The sequence below is a fragment of the Pogoniulus pusillus genome, chromosome 1 (assembly GCF_015220805.1).
Source record: "Pogoniulus pusillus isolate bPogPus1 chromosome 1, bPogPus1.pri, whole genome shotgun sequence".
Taxonomy (NCBI): domain Eukaryota; kingdom Metazoa; phylum Chordata; class Aves; order Piciformes; family Lybiidae; genus Pogoniulus; species Pogoniulus pusillus.
In genome coordinates this window covers 16,302,291-16,324,904 of record NC_087264.1, presented here as the reverse complement: position 1 = coordinate 16,324,904, position 22,614 = coordinate 16,302,291, and the positions used below count along the sequence as shown (strand labels likewise).

At 41.2% G+C, this 22,614-nt stretch overlaps 1 protein-coding gene across 4 annotated transcripts in view; it reads right to left on the bottom strand.

The window, feature by feature from the left end:
* The window catches only part of SYNE3 (spectrin repeat containing nuclear envelope family member 3), a 73,684-nt gene that overhangs the window by 4,753 nt on the left and 46,317 nt on the right, over nucleotides 1–22,614 (bottom strand). For 2 of the 4 annotated variants that reach the window (XM_064142255.1, XM_064142238.1), the window contains exons 16-18: nucleotides 21,142–21,291; nucleotides 19,785–19,823; nucleotides 6,627–8,204 (exon numbers count right to left, since the gene is read on the bottom strand). In XM_064142255.1, the coding sequence (XP_063998325.1) occupies nucleotides 8,007–8,204; nucleotides 19,785–19,823; nucleotides 21,142–21,291 (387 nt within the window). In that variant the 3' untranslated portion in view covers nucleotides 6,627–8,006. Of the gene's footprint in view, nucleotides 1–6,626; nucleotides 8,205–18,851; nucleotides 19,146–19,784; nucleotides 19,824–21,141; nucleotides 21,292–22,614 lie in introns of those variants that run through there. The other 2 variants (XR_010302065.1, XM_064142246.1) reach the window with 2 other exon arrangements.

Below are 22,614 nucleotides of genomic sequence, written 5' to 3'. Positions count from 1 at the left end.
GCTCCCACCTGCAGATGCCAATATTAAAGGCAGTTTCTCAGCAAACACAAGGCAGATGATGGTAGGACATGACCAAGAGATTTGTAAGAGATGTCTGACAAAGGACCAGAGTCCCCTCAGATAGTGATGGAGGCTGTTTGATGTGGAGGGCTGCACAAACAGGCAGAGCATGTGCAGGAAAAACTGCAACTGGGGGGAAAATGTGTTGAATTTCGATGTCTTGAATCATGGATAGGATTTTTTGCTCTACATATGGAGGAAGAACTGGCATTGGAAACAGTTATGAAAGAAGTCATAGGAATTACCAAGGGCATGGAGGAACTGTAACATGAAAAAAACTAGAAAAGATTGGGGTAGTTTACTTTAGGAAGGACACAAAGTCAAACCTCTTCTGCCCTGATAAAAGAAGCAAAGAAAAAGCATGGTCTAGATAGGATAGTGCTGGGCTTTCTGCTTCCTTGGATTCAACAAGTAGGGGCCAAAGAAGGAAAATCAAACAACCCTTAGCCCTCAGACAAAAGGTTTCTGATTCAAAAATGGTTCCAGGAACAACTTTTTCCACACAGCTCATAGGAAAGATGTGGAAGTTACTGCTGTGAACAGCTGTGAAGCCAGAAAGCCAAACAGCATTCAGTAAGGCACCGAACAGGCTCATCCCCAAAATAAAAGCAACACCTACAATTTACTTGCAAATGAACAGAAAGCCTCCTACTTCCTTTCTGTAACAAATTGCTAATTCCTAAGAGCTGAACAGAGACCTGTATGAATATGTTGTTATCTACAGCAGCATTTCCTGCATCTTTACCTGGAGCATCAGTGCCTACCACCTATCATTAATCTGTCACTTAAGGGTTTGAATTAGCTCTTTCTTCTGTATTTAATGAAAAGAAATGAGCACTCCCAAGACTCAAATCTCATCCAGAATGAGTTACTTTCAGGGAAGCCTCCTGCAACAGTCAGGGATGCAAAATTGCACAGTGCTGACAGCCACTGTCAAAATTTTGTTTAGCAGAGCTGGATGGCAAAACCTTGTTCCTGTGTCACTACTCCTGTACTCCTCTTATTATACCAAATTTAGAATCAGGGTTGGAAAGGACCACAAGGATCATCTCGTCCCAACTCCCCTGACATGGGCAGAGACTCCCTACCCTAGATCAGGCTGCCCACAGCCTCATCCAGCCAGGCCTTAAACACCTCCAGGGATGGGGCCTCAACTGCTTCCCTGGGCAACCCATTCCAGCCTCTCACCACTCTCACGCTGAACAACTTCCTCCCTCACATCCAGTCTGAACCTACCCATCTCCAGTTTCATTCCATTCCCCCTAGTCCTGTCACTCTCTATTGGCCTAAAAAGTCCCTCCCCAGCTTTTTTGTAGGCCCCCTTCAGATACTGAAAGGCCCCAAGAAGGTCACTTTGGAGGCTCTTCTTCTCCAGACTGAACAGCCCCAACTCTTTCAGTCTCTCTTCATAGGAGAAGTGCTTCAAAGAACTTACATGTTCATCTCTTGCATCAAGATATCAGGCTGCCTTTTGAAGACCTAATGTCTCCTGCTGCCTCCACTGGAATGTTACAACTTCACCTGTGCAGTTTCATCTCATTGGTATATTCCTGATAGACACTCCTTTTCTTTACAGGACCACTGCTATCAGTCTGGCAGACACATCTCTCTGTATTTTGAACTGGGTAGACAAAAAGTAATTAAAAAAAGATCAAGTGCAAGAGAGATTGTTACACTGCATTCAACAATCTTGGTTTTACCATTCAGCAAGTGTGAAAAGAACCCACGGCTCTTAAATGTACAAGTCAAAACACCTCATGCGTAAACCACTCCACACAGTTACCCAACACCTCTGACTAATCTGTTTATAACTTAGTATAAACAGCAGATAATTATGTTTAAACATGGAAAAAAGGTAAGGCTGGCACTGAATGAATTGTGATGCCTGTACAATGTTACCTTTACTATTTTAATCAACTGTTTTCTGAGAGGTGCCAACCACTGACAGATAGATTAAGGCAATAAACTTGTAATGGCTCAGAGAAGGTCAAAGACCTGAGAACTACTAAGAATATCTCTGTCAGCCCCTGGTGATTCTGGAAGAAGCTGATATAGTTCATTAGGCAACTGTGTTTGCAGTGGATGACTAGCAACTGACCAACAGACAAAAAAGTCTCCAGAAGCAGTTCTTAAGCCTATGGTCTGAAAGACACCTATGGTGTCTGGCAAAGGTATGTTTATTAGAGTATTTCTATCAGCATTTCTTGAAACACAAAACTATTTCTCCAGTTTCATTTCAGTCTGAAATCTTCAGTTATCCCAAAAGGTTTTGTTTGCTTTGGGAGTCAACCATCCAGCAGTTGTGTTTTTTCTTGAGAAACAAAGACAGTGTATGCTCCTGTCCACAGGGTTGAGAAGAACTCCTGTAGATGAACTCTTCAGATCTTGTTAGTGCTAATGAGATGTGTATTCATGCACATCAAAGTACACTGGAAAATAGATAGGATGGGGGAAACCTTGGTGGGCCTAGAGCAGGGGAAAAGAACAAACTACTACTTCTGGCACGGTGGGATTACCACCTGCCTAGCTAGTGATGGCCATTTTCTGGAGACATTTCTTCTCTCTGAGGTCTTCAACTACCTCAACAAAAATAAATGAAGGAGAAGTGGAAAGCCTTTCTAAAAAGTCTCTAAATTATTCAGCAATCAGGTGTTTTCACTAGTTGGGCTAGCAGCTTTCTTTTGAGCCTGAAATGTTTGAGTTTAGTCAGTATCTTGATCAGAGCAGGTAAGCTAGTACCTGCTTTGGAGATTTTGTGCTAACAGGGAAATAGAATGCTTTTAATGTGTCTACACAGAACTGAACATGTCTTACAAACAGATTTCTCGAGAGGCCATCTATAAATTATATTTTACACAATCTAAATAACTATCTGGAAGCAGAGAAAGGGATATTAATAGGCATGTTGTATAACAGCAATTTTCTACCTCACTGTATTGGAGGCAAGGAAAATTCCACTGAAAGCATCTGGCTAGAAAAGCAATTATAATTTATACATTGGGCTTACTTTCACTCCAAATGCTGGGTTTGAACCATGCCTTTGGGGCTGTGCAGAATTTGTACTTTAATGCATGGGCACTGGAGTGGAGGATTTTGCCTTCAACACTGATGAGTCATTAACGTGATCAATACAGAACTCTGCTCTGTGAACAGCCTGGGTATCACCATGCAGTAAGGCTATGTGGCCTGAACCAGATGCACAAACAACTTACAAGCTCAAACATATTCAATCTATTTTAGAGGGTTTTAGCACCAACTGACAGTCGTTGGATCTGGATTAAAGGAATGCAAGCCCTCAGTTGTGGATGCTTATCTGTTTTGTGCATCCTAGGTTTTTGGCAAGGGATGTCTGAAGCCATCTGTAACACATTTCAGATACATATAGATGTCAGATAGCATGAGCTGGGAATTTTATAGGCACAAAAGTGAGGGTGTAGCCCACAAATCATGTGTGAGCAAAGATTCAGGCATAAAGAACAATGCTCATATTTTAAGGGTGACTTTGAAGCAGTATAATTTAGTTTGCATTTGAGGAAACTGAGCTTTGTTCAGTTTCCTGGAAATTGAACTAGGCAGTTTGTTTTCACTATTCCAATAACTCACTTGATTAATACTTACACACACTTCCAGGAATCAGTATCACAAACCTCTCAGAAAAAAACCCCAAGAGAATAAAAAAAAAAGTAGATTTTGTATGTACATTTCAAGCTGACTTCTGTGATTTTTAAATATTTTTTCTTCTTCTTTCTTAGAAAAATGTCACACCTGTGTTGGACAGGTAAGGCCCTGTGTTTTGAATAGTTTCCATCACAAAGAAGTAGAAAGATTAATCAGTTAGGTGAGATATTGAGATTACTTAAATAAAAGACTAGATGAGGCACTTAGTGCCATGGTCTAGTTGACTGGATAGGGCTGGGGGATAGGTTGGACTGGATGATCTTGGAGGTCTCTTCCAACCTGGTTGATTCTATGATTCTAATGAGAACAGATTTGCTGAGATGTAAAGGAAAAAATTCCAAGATTATAGACAGGGGACTTATAGAATAAATTGAATGCAAACCCAGCAGAAAAAATGTGTTTCTAATTTGGTGTTTACTTTAAACTTGCCACAACACTGAAAAAAACAAGGTAGTGATGCAGTTCTTCTGTTATGGTCCTCTGTGTAGAAATTTTTCCCCTAGTTGCATACTCCTGTGGTGTCAAATACATTTGTGAACCCATAAAAGTCATCCAGATCAGAAAGAGTGTGAATGTGGACATGCCTGTGGCGTAGGTTCATCATCCATGTCTTCATTTGGCTTGTCTTTCCCAATCAGAGCCTCGTACCTGTTTTTTGAGTGGCTGCCTTACCTTTATCAGCTCCCTTGGGGCATTTCCATCTTTGTCATTGTTTGACTGTCCCTGAGAGTCCAGAGCACTGTACCTGTTATGTAGGGGAAGCAGGAAAGTCTGGGAGGTCGTGGTGGGAGTTGCTTGCTTCACTGTTCCCATTCCCCCTCATTGTGAGCTCTAACCGATGGCTGAATCTGCTTTGGGGAAAGCAGGGTGAGACTCCACCGGCCTGTCTCTGACTCACACTCCCTGATGCTTCTCAGCCTGCTCACCTGCTCTTGGAGTTCTACTATCAAGCAGACGAACTCCTCCACTTAGGCACAGAGGCAGTGGGTGGAAGTTGAGGCGTAGGAGGTTCCATGTGAACCTGAGGAAGATTTTTTTCACTGTGAGGGTGACAGCACTGGAACCAGCTGCCCAGGGAGGTTGTGGAGTCTCCCTGTTTGGAGATATTCAAGAACCATCTGGCTGCATTCCAGCATAATCTGCTCTAAGTGATCCTGCTCTGGCAGGGGAGCTGGACCAGATGATCTTTTGAGGTCCCTTCCAGTCCCTGAGATTCTATGATTCTGTGATCTCCTGCAGGTGAGCTCTGTGCTGCCAGCTAGTCTCACCTCTGTGCCTAGCAGGATCGTGAGATCATGGAGCAGATACTCCTGAAGGGTTTGCTAAGGCATATGGACAATGAAGAAGAGCTGACTGGCTTCATCAAGGGCAAATCACGCCTGACAAACTTGGTAGCTTTCTATGCTGCAGCATCAGTGCATAAGGGAAGAGCAACTGATGTCATCTGCCTGGACTTGTGTAAAGTGTTTGACACTGTCCTGCATGACATCCTGGTCACCAAGTTTGAAAAGTATGGCTCTGAGGGGTGGACCACTCGCTGGATAAGGAATTGGCTGGATAGCTGCATTCAGAGAGTTGCATTCAATGACTCAATGTCCAAGTGGAGACCAGTGGCCCTCAAGGGTCAGTACTGGGACCACTGTTTAACATCTTTGTCAGTGATACAGACAGTGGGATTGGGTGCACCCTCAGCAAGTTTGTGGATGACACCCAGCTGTGTGGTCTGGTTGACATACTGGAGGGAAGGGATGCCATTCAGAGGGACTTGGACAGACTTGAGTAGTGAGCCCAAGACAACCTCATAAAGTTCAACAATGCCAAGTGCAAGGTCCTATATTTAGGTCAGGGCAATCTTAAGCATAAATATTGACTGGACAAGGGATAGCTCAAGAGAAATCCTGAGAAGGACTTGGGGGTGTCAGCTGAAAAATTCAACATGAGTTGGCAATGTACACTTGCAGCCCAGAAGGTCAACTCTGTCCTGGGATGCACCAAAAGAATTGTAACCAGCAGGATGAGTGAGGTAATTCTCCCTCTCTATTCTGCTCCCATGAGACCCTATTGGGAGTACTGCATCCAGTTCTGGGGCCCCCAGCATAAGAAGGACATCAAACTGATGGAGTGGGTCCAGAGAAGGGCCATGAAGATGATCAGAGGGCTGGAGCATCTCCTCTATGGGGACAGGCTAGGAGAGTTGGGGTTGTTCAGATTGGAGAAAAGAACGTTCTGGGGAGACGTACCTGAACAAGGCCTAAAAGAAAGCTAGAAATGGGACATTTAATAAGGGCTTGTTGTGATAGGATGAGAATGAATGCATTCAAGCTTGAGGAGGGCAGATTTAGATTAGATAATAAAAAGAAATTCTTTACAGTAAGGGTGGTGAGACACTGGAACAGGTTGCCCAGGGAGGTGGTGGATGCCTCCTCCCTAGAGGTGTTCAAGGCTAGGCTAGATGAAGCCTCAAGCAACCTGGTCTAGTGGAATGTGTCCCTGCCCATGGCAGGGGATTTGGAACTAGATGATCTTTAAGGTCCCTTCCAGCCCAAGCCATTCTATGATTCCTCTACAGAGCCTGTACTCTTGTCCTCTTTGTTCACTATGACTCCTTTTTTCAGGTTGTACAAATAAAGTGGACACCTCGCTTCTCTATCTTCAGCTAGTCTTCTTTCAGCTCTCCCTGCCCTCCCTCATTCTGTGTCTGTAATAGGCTCCTTGCAGCTGTGCCTCCCTGTTCTACCCAGTTTTCCCTTTTTAGCAAAACTTACACGTTTTTGTTAATGTTTGATTCACTCCTTCAGTCCCCCAGCTACTAAATCATTTATACCAGCACACCAGATTTGCTATTATTTTGGAACACACCAGAAGACAATTTCTTCCCACAACATAACCAAGATGGAAAAAGCCAACTATTTATTCAGTTAAATTCTTGTTGCCCAATTACTACTGCAGCTAAAAAGGTAAGACAGTAAAAGACAGCTCCTAGAAATGGCACATCATTTTAGAAACTATCTTTTCTCTCATGAGTCATTTAGATAAAACACCACTAGGAATGGTTTCACCACAGTAGAGTGAAAGTCGTTTTCATGTTAAAAGGCAATGTTAAAACACACATTTGAAAATGTCATAAATTAGTCATCAGATTAGCTAAATAAATGACAATTTGCCATCCTCTTAGAGTTTAGACTACACTGAAATACAGGCCTGACTGTCTTTAATACAATCAGTTTATATCAGTTTAAAAAACCATTGATATAAAAGCATCCTAGGAAGGAATCTTTTTTCCAAAGTGGTATTATTAAAGTACTTCTGACTTTTGCTTCACTAACACTGAGCCAGGCTGCATCTCACTGTCCAAGCTTTATAATATATTACCAAATGTGTCTTTATAAAGTAAAAGGAAAAAAAAAAAAGCTAGACAACAAAACCCAGCAACATAAACTCCCACAAACAAAAGACCTCCACTGCTTTTTAAATACAACACCATGGATGTGACATTTTGTTCAGTGCTCACAAATTTGTTCATAAAATTATGACTTGATTTTACAAGTTCTCCTGCTACAGACATGTTTAAAAATATATATATTCTCTCTTCCCATTTTTTTCCTACTGTATTCTACTTGTCCTGATTCAAATGGGCTGGAGAACACATCAACTGGAAAACAGATCCAGTAAAAAATTTCCACCGAAGTCAGTAGAAATGTCTCCATTAACCTTCCACAGGCCTTGCATCCAGGTAACAAAAAGAACAGCTCAAGATTTCAAACAGAATAGTCTCCATTTTCCTTGGACTGAATGTCAACCACTGCAATCAAAAATGATTTTACTTACCTGCTTTCCAGGTTGCACTCTGCAACTCTCATACTTGCCCTAACTTTGGTTGTAAACAACTAGAATCTGATTTTAAAAACCATGCAAATAAAACTACAACAACATGATTATTCAGTGTCCCTTGCTGAGAGCTGATAGACATACAAACATTGGAGTATTATCCTTAAGCAGTGGAGGAGTGGATGGTGGGTGCCAGTCTGAGCACATATATGTGTTTATATATCTATGTACATACATACACAATCTCTATATACACATTATAAATAATAAAACATTGTCAAAATATTTATTTTGCTCAAATATCTGGTTAAAGTGGACTAACCTTATGTTGTATTTATATGACCTACCCAGTTGATGGCTTTGTTAGAAGTCCTAAAATCTACAATCCTTGCAGTTGTAAAAACCAAAGTATTTCTGTTGCTTCGTGCCACACCAGGGAGTTAGGTTGGAGGTGGGCGCTCGTATCTCAGCATCAGGTTGAAGGAGCGAGCAAAGTTGTTGGCCAGTGTGCAGCTGTGGGTATCATCTGCCAGGGGTAGGATGGAGGCCAGAAGCAGCAAGAGCAGAAGGAGTAGCTGCAGTGGTAGTGCTACCCAGCACACTCGACGCAGGAATGAGCACACTCTTCCAGGGCGCTTCTGAAAAACACAAACCCAAAATGCAACTCATGAAAACCAGCCCTGGGGAGGTGCATTTCAAGCACATCAAGCTGCTAGGCAGAGCAGCAGAACTACCTATGTTATCCTTGCCCTAGGTTCCAGCCTTGGTGCTTTGTATGCTGCAGGTGACTGAAGGTGGGGCTTTAATGTCTTTTAGGACAATATCTCACTCTTCAAGAATCCACTGCTGCAAAACATTGTCTTCTAGAAGGAAAATAACTCTGACTTTCTAGCAGAAAAAAACCAATTGCCTCCCAGTCCATTTTCAAGTTACTAAGTGGTGGTTACGAATGTTCATGCCAAAGCTGCCAACTGCATCCTCATAGGCAAGCTTAGGAAGTGTGAGTTAGATGAATGGACAGTGAGGCAGACTGAAAACTGGCTTAAAGATAGAGCTCAGAGCACAAAGTCTAGTTGGAGGTCTGTAACAAGTGGTGTCCCCCAGGATGTTAATACTGGGACCAGTCCTGTTCAGTATATTCATCAATGACTTGGATTAAGGGACAGAGTGCATGTTCAGCAAGTTTGCTGATGACGCAAAACTGAGAGGTGCAGCTGACACTCTAGAAGGCTGTGCTGCTATCCAGCATGACCGGGACAGGCCTGGAGACTTAACAGACCTTGTTCAGGTCTATTTTGGCCTAGTCTGGGCTACCATGACATTCACAAAAAAAGAAAAACTGAAAAAAAAAACCAAGTAGGGGAGTCCTAAAAAAGAGGGCTCAGTAAATCCATCAATGCCATCAAACACAGATTTATACCAGGAACGCAGGACACTTACTGTGGCTACAACATTAGATACCCACCCATATTACAAATATCAGCGTGGAGCACCCACTAAAGTGAGATCCACATGTTCCACCAGAGGTTAATTTACCGTGTTCAAGCCTCAGATAACATCAGTGCTGCAGAAAAACTAGGAATTGTGACCTCTAATGGCTGCTCGATTTAACTGACAGCATCTCTGTCTCACTACAGCATTACCATGAATAGTTTGCGGGAAGCTTCAGCAGCAAAGGAGTAGAATGATGGTAGAGAAAAGTAATTACACAATTCACTATTTTTTAAGGATGTCTTCTACTGCTTTCTGAATTTCCCAGTCTCTAGCATCTCTATGTAAATGTTTACAGATTTAATTGTGAGGGCAAATATACAGCTGCAGTTATAGATCATAAGATAGTCGTGCTGTGAATTCCTTCTGCTGCACTTGGTTTGCTTCCCTTATATTGAAAGATTGATGAGATTTAATTTCTGTGTTAGGCAGATGTAGAGGCAACAGAGCAATAGATGCTTGCTCTATAATTTCTGGCCTGCAGTAACTGAGTTCTGACTTGCTTGCTGTGGCCAGTGAAAGCTCAGATCATTGGACACTGGAACTGTCAGGAGTTATTGGGCAACAAGTTAAATAGAAGTTTGTAAGTGACACTCTGACTTTAAGTGCCCTTGGGCAACCAACCTGGCTGCATTGCAGGACTCACTTGCTCCTACAGACCTTTTATTAGGCACAGGCCAAAGTACCAGGCTTAAGCAGCTGTACTAACATTCCCTTCTCTAGTCCTGGAGCCCAGACCTGAAAGTCCTTCATGACTCCTGAAATTCATCAGTCTAAGGGCTGAACAAAATCTGCAGGGCTTCCACATTCACAGTCAATGCTAAAACCATTATGGGTAAGGGTAGGAGCCACAACCCTTGGTCATTGCTTTCTGGGCTTGGTTTACCAAGCATTGACTCCTGGCTGTAATCAGTATAAACCAATGTGTTTACACTGTGTTTCTTCTCTTTTCATAGACCATTTCACATTCTTACTGCATCCATATTACATGGCAATACGACAACTGTAGCACTCCCTCTCTAAGGAAAAAAGCTTTTTCCAGACTCCAGATGCCATGGACAAGCTTCTTTGTATGTATTAGCAGGTGTAGTTCTGGTGATGGAAGATCAGATTAAAGATACTTCTGCCTTGGGACAACTCAAACTATGCTCTTTATTATACTAAGATGCAGTAAGACTTCATGCTGATGTTGTTAAAGGGTAGGATCTTGAGATGGACTGTTCAGTAGTTCATTATGGCTAGAAGTCACAAACTTAAACCTGGGAATCAGAAGTCCAGCTCTCACTGCCATGGTTTTGAGAAGGACTGTCAGTCTTCACAGCAGCACCCAGAACTTTAGCTTTACAGCTGTCAGTCCTTTAGCATTAGTTTTGAAAGCTGCTTCAATTTGAAGCTATTATTTCATTGCCACACTGGCTGCAACACCTGTCTTGCCATTTATCTTCTTCTGCCTGTACACTAGTGGGAAAGTTGGCTTTTCCAGGTGTATCTCATCTGTGTTCCTGCCACAGCCTGGGAGCAGGTGTCTTATTGTCACTCTAGCTTGCCAGTGGCTTCCTAAGTCAACCACATGGCCAGTTAGTCACTCCTGTTTTTCCTACTTCAACTCTTTAGCAGCATTTGATTCAGATTCACTGACTGCCTGGTCTCTAAAACAAAGACTCTTAATGCAAGTCTAAAAAGTTGGATGAGACTGAAATATTAAGTGCCTTTTTTTTTTTTTAGAACTACTGGAAGGAGCTGCAAAACAGCATTGCTTTACAAAGCCTGTCCTCAAGAAAGAAAGAATGAAAGCCATTTCACATTATTAACCTAATGCTTGCTCTCCTGGGAGCTTTATGCAGGGTAACATCTTCAGGCTAAGCATAGCAGATTCCAGCATTAGAAAAATTGGTACAGAGATATCTACCTGGGGGCAGAACTTCAGAGAAGGAGAAATATTTTGTCTTTACTCCTTCTCTCCCACCTGCATGCTGGGTCTGTAGGCATTTGTGTTTGATGAACTTCTGTCTTTGCTGCCCAGCTTCTTTGTTTTATCACACAGTAAGGTCAGAATCTTGTATTTCTGACTCCATTTGTTGCCATGGGAATGACTCTGCTATCACAAGCATGGCATGATGATGTCTCTGCAGGACTGAAGCTGAGACACATGAGAGTTGTGAGGGTTTGGTGCTTTCAGCAAATTTGCAATGATAAGCCTTTAATATATGAGGGCCCTCACCTGCATACACTGAAATCCATGGGAGATTTATCATTAACTTCAGTGTCTACAATAGGATTAAGTACAGACGCAACTAAATAAAGTCGAGATTGAGAACTACTTATTGTGGAACCCAGTAGATACCTTTACAAATGGATTCATTACTTATATGCTCAGGTTCCGGTGTTCTTGTGCACACCAAACATGCATTAGCTCTGCTGCTTGGTGCATGCTGGAACAAGTGGTGGTAAGATTGGATATTTAATTTTTTTAGTAGTATTACAGGTGTTACACAGTAACTGTTAATAGGAGAGATGATACAATTGGGAAAAGCAGGGAAGATTTAGGGTACTATCTCACTCTTCAAGTGTGAAAAAATAAACTCTTCAATTTTACCAAGACTAAGCCAAGGCATTTTTTTTTCCCAGGTCTGTGCTGCGAGAAGGAGAAGCTTTCAGGTTGTGGTGATCTGAGATTATGGCACCAATAGGCAATTCAGGAGGCCAAAGTTCAAACCTCTGCTCTCCTGGGTTCAGAGTGATCAAGGCTGTATAAGTCTACCTGGAGTCATGACCATGCTCCTAACCCTTTAGCACGTCATTCTGGGTTAGGGACAGTTTGAGACAGCTCCACCTTTGCAAAAGACATTTTGAACATTTAATTTCTCTATGAGATCAAAGGTGAGAAGCACAGCTGTTGCTACACAGTGGAATTCCCCTTCCCCAATGACTCCAGCTACTTGCATCTGTGCAACTACTACCCAGCACCCACAGCGTCTGCCATGTGCGTGTCAGGTTTAGGCTCCACAACATATTCTGAAATCAAATCTTCCTCTGAGGAAAGCTGGCAAAGCTCCAGTGAAGTCAACAGAACTTTAATTTCCACCATCTTAGAATAACAGCTGGAATACCTGGGTATGGAGCCAAAGTGTCAGAGACATTTTTGAAACACACATGGAAAAGGAATAGGCTGATATTTAAAAAGAAAATATACTTTTAAAGTTCACCATCAAGGATAAACATTCTCCCTCAAAACAGCAGGACAAGCAAGGACTGTCAGGGGGCAGAAGGCTGTGTTTTGTGTAATGGTAAATGCATGCTTGTTACTAAATGAACTGCACTGGCTGTGAACATTCACATTTGTACTTGATTCACATTGAGGCATTTGAATGACAAGCATTGGTTTAGATCTAGAGAGTCCCCAGCACTTAAATCTGTTTGCAGTTAATAACTCCTGACCAAATGCACCGTGAAAAATGACTTGGATGGGACACAGCAGAAAAACACTTTAGAACTTACTACACATAATATTCCTGTGTAAATTGCTGAAGTGTTTTACTAAAGATCAGTGCACTCCCTGGTTTGCCATTGACCACATTCCAGGATATATGAAAACACGCAGTTAATCTAGCTATTTGAGGGAGCAGAGGAATATAGCATCTTATACCATGCTCATTAGTGGGTTTTTGCTGCTGCTTATATGTCACCAGCACATCTGACAAAATCATACTTGCACCACTCAATCACTAATCCAGCAGAGAAAAAAAAGATTTAGTCTGGATTCATTCCTCTTTGGGCACTTCACTGAGAGACTACCCTGGGAAATGCACTACTGCCTGAAAACTCTTGCTTTTCCCAGGGACAAAGGCACCCACACTGCTTCACACGGGTGCTGTACCCAGCTCAAGTAGCCTATATGCTGCAGCAAAAGGCACAGATGTATAGGTACTAGGGCAACCATAAATACTTTCTTACTATTCTCAGCCTCCAATTGCTTTCAGTTCAGGTAGTCTGGGGTAGCTTGCCCATCTACTTAAGAGTCAATGGGTGAATCTTCCTTTCAGATACATGTCCAGTTTCCTTTTGAACCTATACAAAATCCTCAATATCATTTAGCAAGAAGTTCCACAGGGCACTGAGCTGGCACGAAGAGCAAATTCCTTATGATTTTATGATTATATAAAGCCCTGAGTTAAATGCTTAAATGGGATGAATCCAGGCATACTTCCACAGTATGAAGATAACAACATAATGGGCTTAAAATGTAGCAACAAAAATAGAGGGAGTCCATCTTAGAATAGATATGCCTTGGAAAGGATCATCTACAGAGGTGATAACCATTTCATTATTCCTCTAAAAATAAACAGAGCTGGATGAAGACAGCGACAGCATTTTACCATACATCCCTTTCAGTCTGAATAAGAGCATGTCATCATCAAGCACCAACACTTTTTTTGGTAAAGCAATTGCCTTACCCACTGATTTTGCCTCTGAGAGGTGCTATGTTTCTCCACTTGAGATCCCACTGGGTACTAATTCAGCTGTTACCCACAGAGGCAGGTTAATGCCCATGTGCAATCAGTTCCAGGAGGAGCACAGGCTCTCTCAAACCAAAGAAAATTGGACTTTTACCTCAGTGTGAGATAGTTTGGAGCTGAGCATCAATTCTCAATCAGAAGTATCCCTCTCAGTGATAAGCAACATATTGCAAATCACAGCTGGTCTTTTCAAGAGGGAAATAATTTAGGAGAGTTGGATGCTACTGTTGCCATAGAACTGTGAGTCGAACATACTCTTGGCCAAAGCTGTGGCTTGTTCCCATGCACCACCACAGAAACTAAGAGCTGGATATTGTTGATCAGAAGTGATGAGGTCTTTGTGAAAGGACAGTGAGCCACTGGTTTCACTACTATACTTCCCTAAATGCAAGCACTGACGAGGTTAGGCAACCAGCAGTGAGGAATGAGCAAGGACAGTTGAGACTCATTTGAGTTCTGTGCTTATTGTTCTCCATCTCACAAAGAGCTATCAGAATTGATGTGCTGAAGAGAAGTTAACTGAGGTCACAGAGGAAAGTTTAGCTCTGACATTTCCCATCTTTGGATTGCTTGACTTTGCAACCTTAACTTTCTTCTCAGCTCTGAAGAGCATAACTGTATGCAAGGAAATAAATAAATAAGAATACAGGCAAATTAAAAGCTTTGTTTTCTCCCTTAGGGGAGACTCTGGAGTACCTCAACATGGCTGGATAATAAGCTAGAATATTTGATGAAGGCTTCCTTTAAAATAAAGAGAAAAGAAGGAAAAGCCATCAGTTTGTATCTGTGGTTTCAGCAGTCAGTATGGCAGTACTCCAGAACTTCTGCAAAGTCTCTCAGAAGCAAGTACTGTGCCACGAGTGGACATAAATTGGATTTCCAAAGGTCAGCTTCTGTGTGCATGATGTTTTTAGAAGTATGCCACAGGACAAGGGCTACAGCCAGATCTGCTGAAGTTGCACTGATCTCTAATTCTCCAGGCCTCAGCAGGCAGAAAAGGTCTTTGTTTTGGATTTCTGATTAGTGTTGGTAACACACTCAGAACACACTCAGCAGTGCTTACACAGGGGTAGGGCCTTTTCTGCTCCTCACACCACCCAACCAGTGAGTAGGCTGAGAGTGCACAAGAACCCGGGAGAGGACACAGCTGGTCCCAGCTGACCAAAGGGATATTCCATACTATTTGACATTATGTTCAGCAATAAAAGCCAGGGTAAATGCAGGCTGGGATGGGGTAAGTTTCACCAGGGCTGCCATTGCTTGTGGACTGGCTGGGTATCAGTTTGCTGGTGGTGAGCCACTAGATTTATTCCTGGGTTTATTTCTGGTGTTTAGGTTTTTCTGTTTAATTTTCTTTTTAACTTTTTTTTTTTCTTTTACTTAACCTACAAGTTTTCTCATTTTCACTCTTCCAATTCCCTTCACATTCCACTGTGGGGGGGGCGGGGAGTGAGTGTGCAGCTGTGAGGGGCTGCACTGCTCACTGAATGTGACTGAATTCAATTAAAGATGCAGGAATACTTCCCCTGTTTTAAATATTGGTAAGCAATACATTTTATCCCCATGAATATATTTTGCAGCTACAAGCAATGCTGTACCCCTTTTAGAAGGAGAGTTAGCAGCAGCTAGTAGCTGGATGACTTTTCAGTCACTGTATCTGAAAGTGGAAGATATCAGAATTGTACATTTATTTGAGACAGCAGAAAATGAAAACAACTTCTCACAATTTCCAACTTCCACTCAGACTTGTAATTTCAAATAAACACAATTATGCATAGAAAGAACAAAAAGTGAAATGAAGACAACATGTTCTGCAACCTGCATAAACTATTGACATAAAAAACTGGTTTATGATGTCAACAATGTACATTTCCAGCTGCTTTACCAGTGGCATCTCTCAAGATTAACATTCTCTTACACCTCATCAGTCCCTACACATAATTCTCATACATTTACATTTAAATAAGTTAAAAATATGATAGATTCCTTAAAAAAATAATACATATGTAAACTGAGGTATTGATTACAAGAATTTTGGCTACCATGCTTTTAACAGTACTGTTAAAAACCTTTTCACTGGAAATCAGTTTCTTTCTGATATTGGTCAATAAATCATCTTTCAGTTAGGAGGTAAAATTGTGTTTGCTGAGACAATCATTCTAAGGTATCTTCTTGGTGAAAATCTGCAAATACTTTGCTACTTCACTAAAAGACACACTTTTTCAACAAAAGCAACGAGGGACCACCAATTACATGTCTAGCTAGTGCCACAGAAATAACAGAAGATAAGAACCAGATATTCTGGCAAGATGTCTTCTCCATCTTGCACCAGCACTGCTGTAAAGGGACAGCACTGGTAAGGCACAGAAATGGTAAAACCAGATAAAAGAAAGAGAAAGAGGGGAAAACCCCCTCCTTGTTTCTAGCACTGAGGAAAGATGTGATATAGACTGGCAAACAACACAAAACCTACAGAAGTAAGAGCAGGCAGGTGGGCAGTGTTACAGGTGCAGCACACAAATGGAAGCTTGTGGGCATGCTGGAGAAGGACGGGGATGATGCTGTTTGCTGCAGCATACTTAATAGTGGATCAGAGTTAGGAAGAGACAGACAGGGTTTTTCAGCTTTGTTTTTCCCTATGTTTCCTGTCTGAGAAAACAGTGCTGATGGAAAATAAGTCTGTCTGCTAATTTTGAATGGTAAGATGCCCTTCTTGCTGTGGTTAGGCAAGGATATAACTCCTAAACCAGCTAGGCACAGCTTATAAGATGTAGTGATGAAAAAAAAACAGAAAGACAATCTTTGTATGTATAAAAGATACTGAAATCTGAGGTTTAATGAGTCTTTTCCACTTTACTAAGAATGTAACTGTATAGAAGATTTCAAGTGGCTAACAATAGGACTTTAGGAAAACAAACAGGTCAGGCACTTTCAATACAGAGGCACCACTGACACTGGCATGAATAAGTGATGCTGTGCATTTCTGTAATGTGACTATTTAATAATCACATCACAGAAATGCACACACATATATATATAAATTAATATATTATAATAATATATAACTCCTATCATATCTGCACTTAGGCAGAGCAGAGCACACCACTGCTTTCTTCTGAGCCAGCTGCGGTAGCTCTTGCTTTGCAGAGTTTCCTGAGTGACTGCATTAATTTGATTGACTCAAGATCAATGGTGTCTCTAAATAAGATTAAATTACACATTACTTCTGTCTGTGTAACAGGAGATTACCCTTAGCAGAATCTCAAAGGAAGCAATTAGCTGACCACTGATGTAATGAATCCTAATTATTTTGTTTGTACAAACAATAATGCCAGAATAATTTGTTTAGCTAGGAATTGTAATTACTCTGTCCACTTGAGAAAATAAATTAAACAGTGCTACCTAGACCTGTAAATAATGAGCCTTTGACTTCCTATTTATGCTAAGAATGCTCATGAAATATTTTCAGGTAGCTGGGAGCCAACCTTTGAAAGTAACCTTTACCATAGTTATTACTGAGCATTTGCTTGATTATGTCCTTGGGTGTGCTAGGTGCCCTGCAGAAAAATCCATCTACATTGTCCTGTCACTGGCACCTGCTAAAAATTCACTGCAGCCAGTGCAATTTCCTGCAACTGTTTTTTGTTAATCAACAAGAAGTCACTCGCATAGCAATCATTAGCCCATACTGTTCCTAAGGGGACCAGTAGCTAGGGGCATGTCCTCAGCAAAGGATGAATGATTAGAAGAAAAGCACATTAACATACATGGAGCAGGCTCTATTCTGCCCAACATTTGGCCGTGCAAGCTAGAGATGGAAAAAAACAGAAGGCAATGGAATAATACTGGCCACAGCTGGGTGTTCCCCTTCTCCAGGTTGATGTGCTGCTACTGCAAAATATTCACAGCTCAAACAAGAGAGACAAGCAGCCACTGGGGACTTCATATTGCAGAAGCAGAGGTTGGTCCAAAACCAGATTAAATTCTGCTACCTCTACTGATTTTGTGTGACTGGAATGCATAAAGGAGCTCACAAACTAGACATAACCTAATCCCATTGCATGCAGACTCACTGGATATTGCAACTACGGTGATACAGCCCCCAACCTCATGTACTTTCTGCAGATATGAACTCCCAAGATCAGCCATTCTCTCAGGGTAGTTGGCTTCCTTCATCATGGTTTTGGAAAGACATCCAAAACACACAACCCCCCCCCATTTTGCCTAATCTTACTTTCGTTTCTAGACATACTTTAGAGGTTAAATCTGAACTTAAAATAAAATTCAAAGCCTCAAGTTCTGCAGTTGGTTTGCTCTTACTCTCCTCTCAGACTAAACAACAATGCACCCAAGTGGGATCAATGTTATTTTCTGGTTCTCGAGTTGTGCTCAGCCATCTTAAGGTAACACAGACTTACATCCTGATAAAAGCCTTAGCCTGAATCAAAAAAATAAAAAAGACAGCTTTGCTAATAGAACTTGGATTCTCATTGTAGTGAGACTGTTTAAATACAGAGTGAATGCTCTAAAGTCAGCAAAATCACAATAAAGTGAGCAAGGTGTGAGTTACTGCAACCCTGGCTGAAGGGAAACTGCAAATCACTTGGTGCGATGGGAGCTATTTCCTTAATGCTCATGAGTTATTTTGGTTTTTTGTTCCCTCCCACCCCAGGCTCTTTCTCTTTGTTTGTGTTCAGTAGCTATTAAAAACTCGTAGAATGTTTTATGGGGGGTTTTGTGCTCTTGCTGTAGGCCTAATTGACAAACGTTTGCTGCCTGCCATTATGTTATTCCAGAATCCTTGAAAATTAACTGAAGACATAAGTCATCTTCTGGAATATCACTTTAGGCTTCTTCTAAGGAAAAACAGCACTACTAAATGTTTGTCTGCCTCTACACCAAGTACACCACCCTGAAACACCCTGATAACCTTACTGGATGGACAGTTCTGAACAATTAATGCTATACCAGAGACAAGAGAAACTCAGTGTTTTCAGGTAGGCTGAGCACGATCAGAATGATTCAGGGGACGAGTGAAAACTACCTTAAATTGGCCAATATTTTGCTAGGGGAAAATATTGGCAATGCTATTCCACATCTGAGTACCAGAGGAATCTCATTAGAATGAGGCAAAGTCTTGATTTCTGGTCATAGCAGAAGTACTGCAGCCTTTAAATACTGGCCTCTTTTAAAGAGATGCTGCAACAGAAGTCAAGGGTTTGATTTAGCTTAAGACAATTATATGACTACATTCCTCAATCTGTTTTAGGTTGAGCAAATAAAGCCTTATTCTTTTCCTTCTGAAAACAAACAGAAGGTGAAATGACAATACAAAGCAGAAGGTAACTGTTTAACAACAAAGCAAACTGTGACAAAGACTCAGTTTAGCAATACTCAGGTCAACAGAAAAACTTGCTGACTTTATGAAAATGAGATCAGAAATGCTGCTTGAGTTTAATAAGAAGCTGCCAGTGCTTTGTTTTCTTTAAGCTTCTCCTTATCTCCTCTGGTGCTTCAATTTCTTATGTCACCACTTCCAAACGAAAATCCTTCACAGAAGGGATTCTGCTGCTTAGAATAAGGATTAGTCTAATGACATTAGAGAAACCTCCTGACTTTCTCTTTTTCTTTTTGCATTAGGAAGAAGGTGGGAATGAATGATCCAAAGCAATTCTTTCAGAAATGTCTAAGGAATTGTGATGGTTTGGGTGTTCCCCGCCCGCTCCCCACATACACACTTTGGAAATCACCCAGACTAGACTCAGCCAGCTCTGGAAATTTGAATGAAGCTTATATTTACAGCTTAGCAGAATAGACAAGCAGATATTTACAGTTATATACAGAAATATACAACATAAAAGGTAATACAGAAACACAACTCCCCTCCCAGAAACCCGAGTCCCCAGGAGAGGGACTTCAAATTAGCACAGGAATCAGAGGTCCCATTTTCAAAATTATTCCAGGCACCTGAACTCCAAATCCATAGAAAGAGATCTGTGCTCTTTTGCTCTTTTCTTAGTATTTTTTTGAAAAATCAAGTTTATCTAGGACTGATAAAAATCGATCTGAAAAAAATAAGCTTCTAATTTAATAGAGCCTCTTAATAAACAAATTAATCTCGGGAACCTTTAGAAAAGTTTGATTAAAATAATTACCTGCAAAATAACTGATCAGATATTTTTTTAGTTTAATGATAGGAAAGTGTCATACCTTTTTTAATCTGTCTGGTTCTTCCAAAGTTCCAGGACTCTGTTTAGAATAATAAACAAATAAGTAAAATTGAAAAAAATAAAGAGAAGCATGAACTGCAGATCCCAGTGGAGAGTTGAACATACATAAATGAGTTTTCACTTCACAGTGGATCTTTCTTTTAAATTCATCATCATCTGGAGAGAGTGAACCAGCAATAGATTTTTTTTGAATGAGCTTTTTAATACACATTAGACAGAAAGCTGAAACGTCCTCATGTTTTTGACCAGTTGTATCAGACGAGCAGACTCTCAGTAATAGCTTTGACTTTGCTGACACCTATTGACTCTCATCATGCTTACACAAGGTTTATTTAACAAAGCATAAATCATTACAATCAATGGCAAATGTTTCTTAGAAACATGCTCTTTATTATGAATAGAGGTCATGCTTAACTTCTATGCACTTTAAAGGATTTGTATTCTAAATAAGCTTTGGATATGAAGTCAAGGTTTCCCAAAACAAAAAAAATTAGAGGTTTCTCAAAATTTAGGTGTTCGAGTTTAGATACCTTCCAAAGTATTTGCACAGAGAAAATACCAAATGCACACTTGTAAAGTCTAATCCTTTAATTAAGGAATCTTGAGCATACATAAGTAGTTGAGCTAGAAAAACCTTAATTCTGTATGTTTACACTAATAGCATTGGAATATCTCCAGCACACCCTATAATGTTTTACACTTGCGGATGCATTCTGCCATCCTTAGCATGTCTAATATGTAGCAATTTGGTGCCATCTTTAACAGTTTGGGTTGTTTTTTTTCATTAAAAGACCTTCTCTTTATTCCAAATCTTTAGCTCATAAAGACCATTTCAAAAAGGACTAGGCCCTTTTGTGCATAGTTACTTTTTCAGTCAGAGGATATTCTTATTACTGTCTCAGAGCAATAGCCACAAATAATGAACAGTATATTCTTACTGCACAAACTGTTAAAAAAACCCAACACCCCAAAAAACACCACCAGAGAACGTTCTAAGGAGAGAGGACTAAAAACTAGAAAGCCATGTGCCTCAAACTAGGTCTATATCCAAAATATTCACACAGAGTCCCCAACTGCTGTTGTGTTTTGATCCTTCCATCTTAAGCAATACTCTTAGCATTGCTTACAAAGAGAAAGGGTAATTTTAATACAAGAGCATTTGTACTGATACTTATAAATAAACATCTACATTTGTCCTGTCTCTAATGGCATTTACTAAGGGAGGTTTTAATTAAGCAGACATGAACACATACTTTTGAATTTTGACTAGCAGTGTGAAGCAACCTAAAAGAGTAATGGCTGAGATGAACAAACGTGAGTTGAGTACTGTCACCTACCAGTGAACTCATGGCCTCTTTCAGTTTAGATTTGTAGAGCATCCATCGGTAACGCAGGTCCTCCAGATCTTCAGAGTTTCCAGTGACAGAATGGAGACATAAAAGTTCATCAAAGAGACTCTGACCACTAGGCACATGAGACTGCAGCTCCTGCAGGCAAAGACAAGGTCAACAGGAATTCAGAATTCAAGAAGGTCTCACTTCTTAGAACTAGCATATAAAAGAAGAGTGGTACTAAGTCAAACTACTGGGTACTCTGGAAGACTGTTTTTTTTTTTTTGTCATTGCTTTTTTTTGGCCTGAAATTACATAAATGGGTCCACTCATTTGCAGGACTCCTCTTACCTTGGATATTACTACTTAACCTTGATGACACCAAGCTAGGAGCAGGTGTTGATCTGTTGGACAGTAGGAGAGCCCCGCAGAGAGACCTAGATAGGCTGGCTGGGTGGGCAGTGGCCAATGGGATGAGATTTAACAAGGCCAAGTGCAGGGTTCTACACTTTGGCCACAACAACCACAAGCAGCACTACAGGCTGGGGACAGAGTGGCTGAGAGCAGCCAGGAGGAAAGGGACCTGGGGGTACTGATAGATAGTAGCTGAAAATGGGCCAACAGTGTGCCCAGGTGGCCAAGAGAGCAAATGGCATCCTCACTTGTATCAGGAACAGCATGGCCAGTAAGACAAGGGCCTGGAACACAAACCCTTTGAGGAGAGGATGAGGGAGCTGGGGTTGTTTAGCCTGGAGAAGAGGAGGCTCAGGGGTGACCTCATTGCTGTCTACAACTACCTGAAGGGAGGTTGTAGCCAGGTGGGGATTGGTCTCTTCTGCCAGGCAACCACCAACAGAACAAGGGGACACAGTCTCAAGTTGTGCCCGGGGAAGTATAGGCTGGAAGTTAGGAGGAAGTTGTTGGCAGAGAGAGTGACTGGCATTGGAATGGGCTGCCCAGGGAGGTGGTGGAGTCACCATCCCTGGAGGTCTTCAAGCAAAGCCTGGATGAGGCACTTAGTGTCATGGTCTAGTTGACTGGCTAGGACTGGGTGCTAGGTTGGACTGGATGATCTTGGAGGTCTCTTCCAACCTGGTTGATTCTATGATTCTATGAACCCACAGCACCCATTGTCATCACATCTGGCTATATTCAACAAAAAGAGTGAGGCCAAATTCCAGACACTGATTTTAATCAGCTTCCTTTAAAGAACACCTTTGCCATACCACACTGGAAATATCCAGTCCAATAGCTAGATGCCATTCTCTTCTACCTCTCAAGCTTTAGCAGACCCTTCTTAGTAGAAAGGATGAAATACTTGTCCTAAATTCCTGAGCTTCATCTACTCTAGAGTCTTCTAAATCAGAGAGGGTAGTGTTTCAGGTCTTGTTTTGTAGAAGTTTTTAATTTGTTTTGTAGGATTTTTGTGGGTTTTTTTATTGTTGCTTGTGTGATTTTTGTTGCTGTTATTTTTTGTCA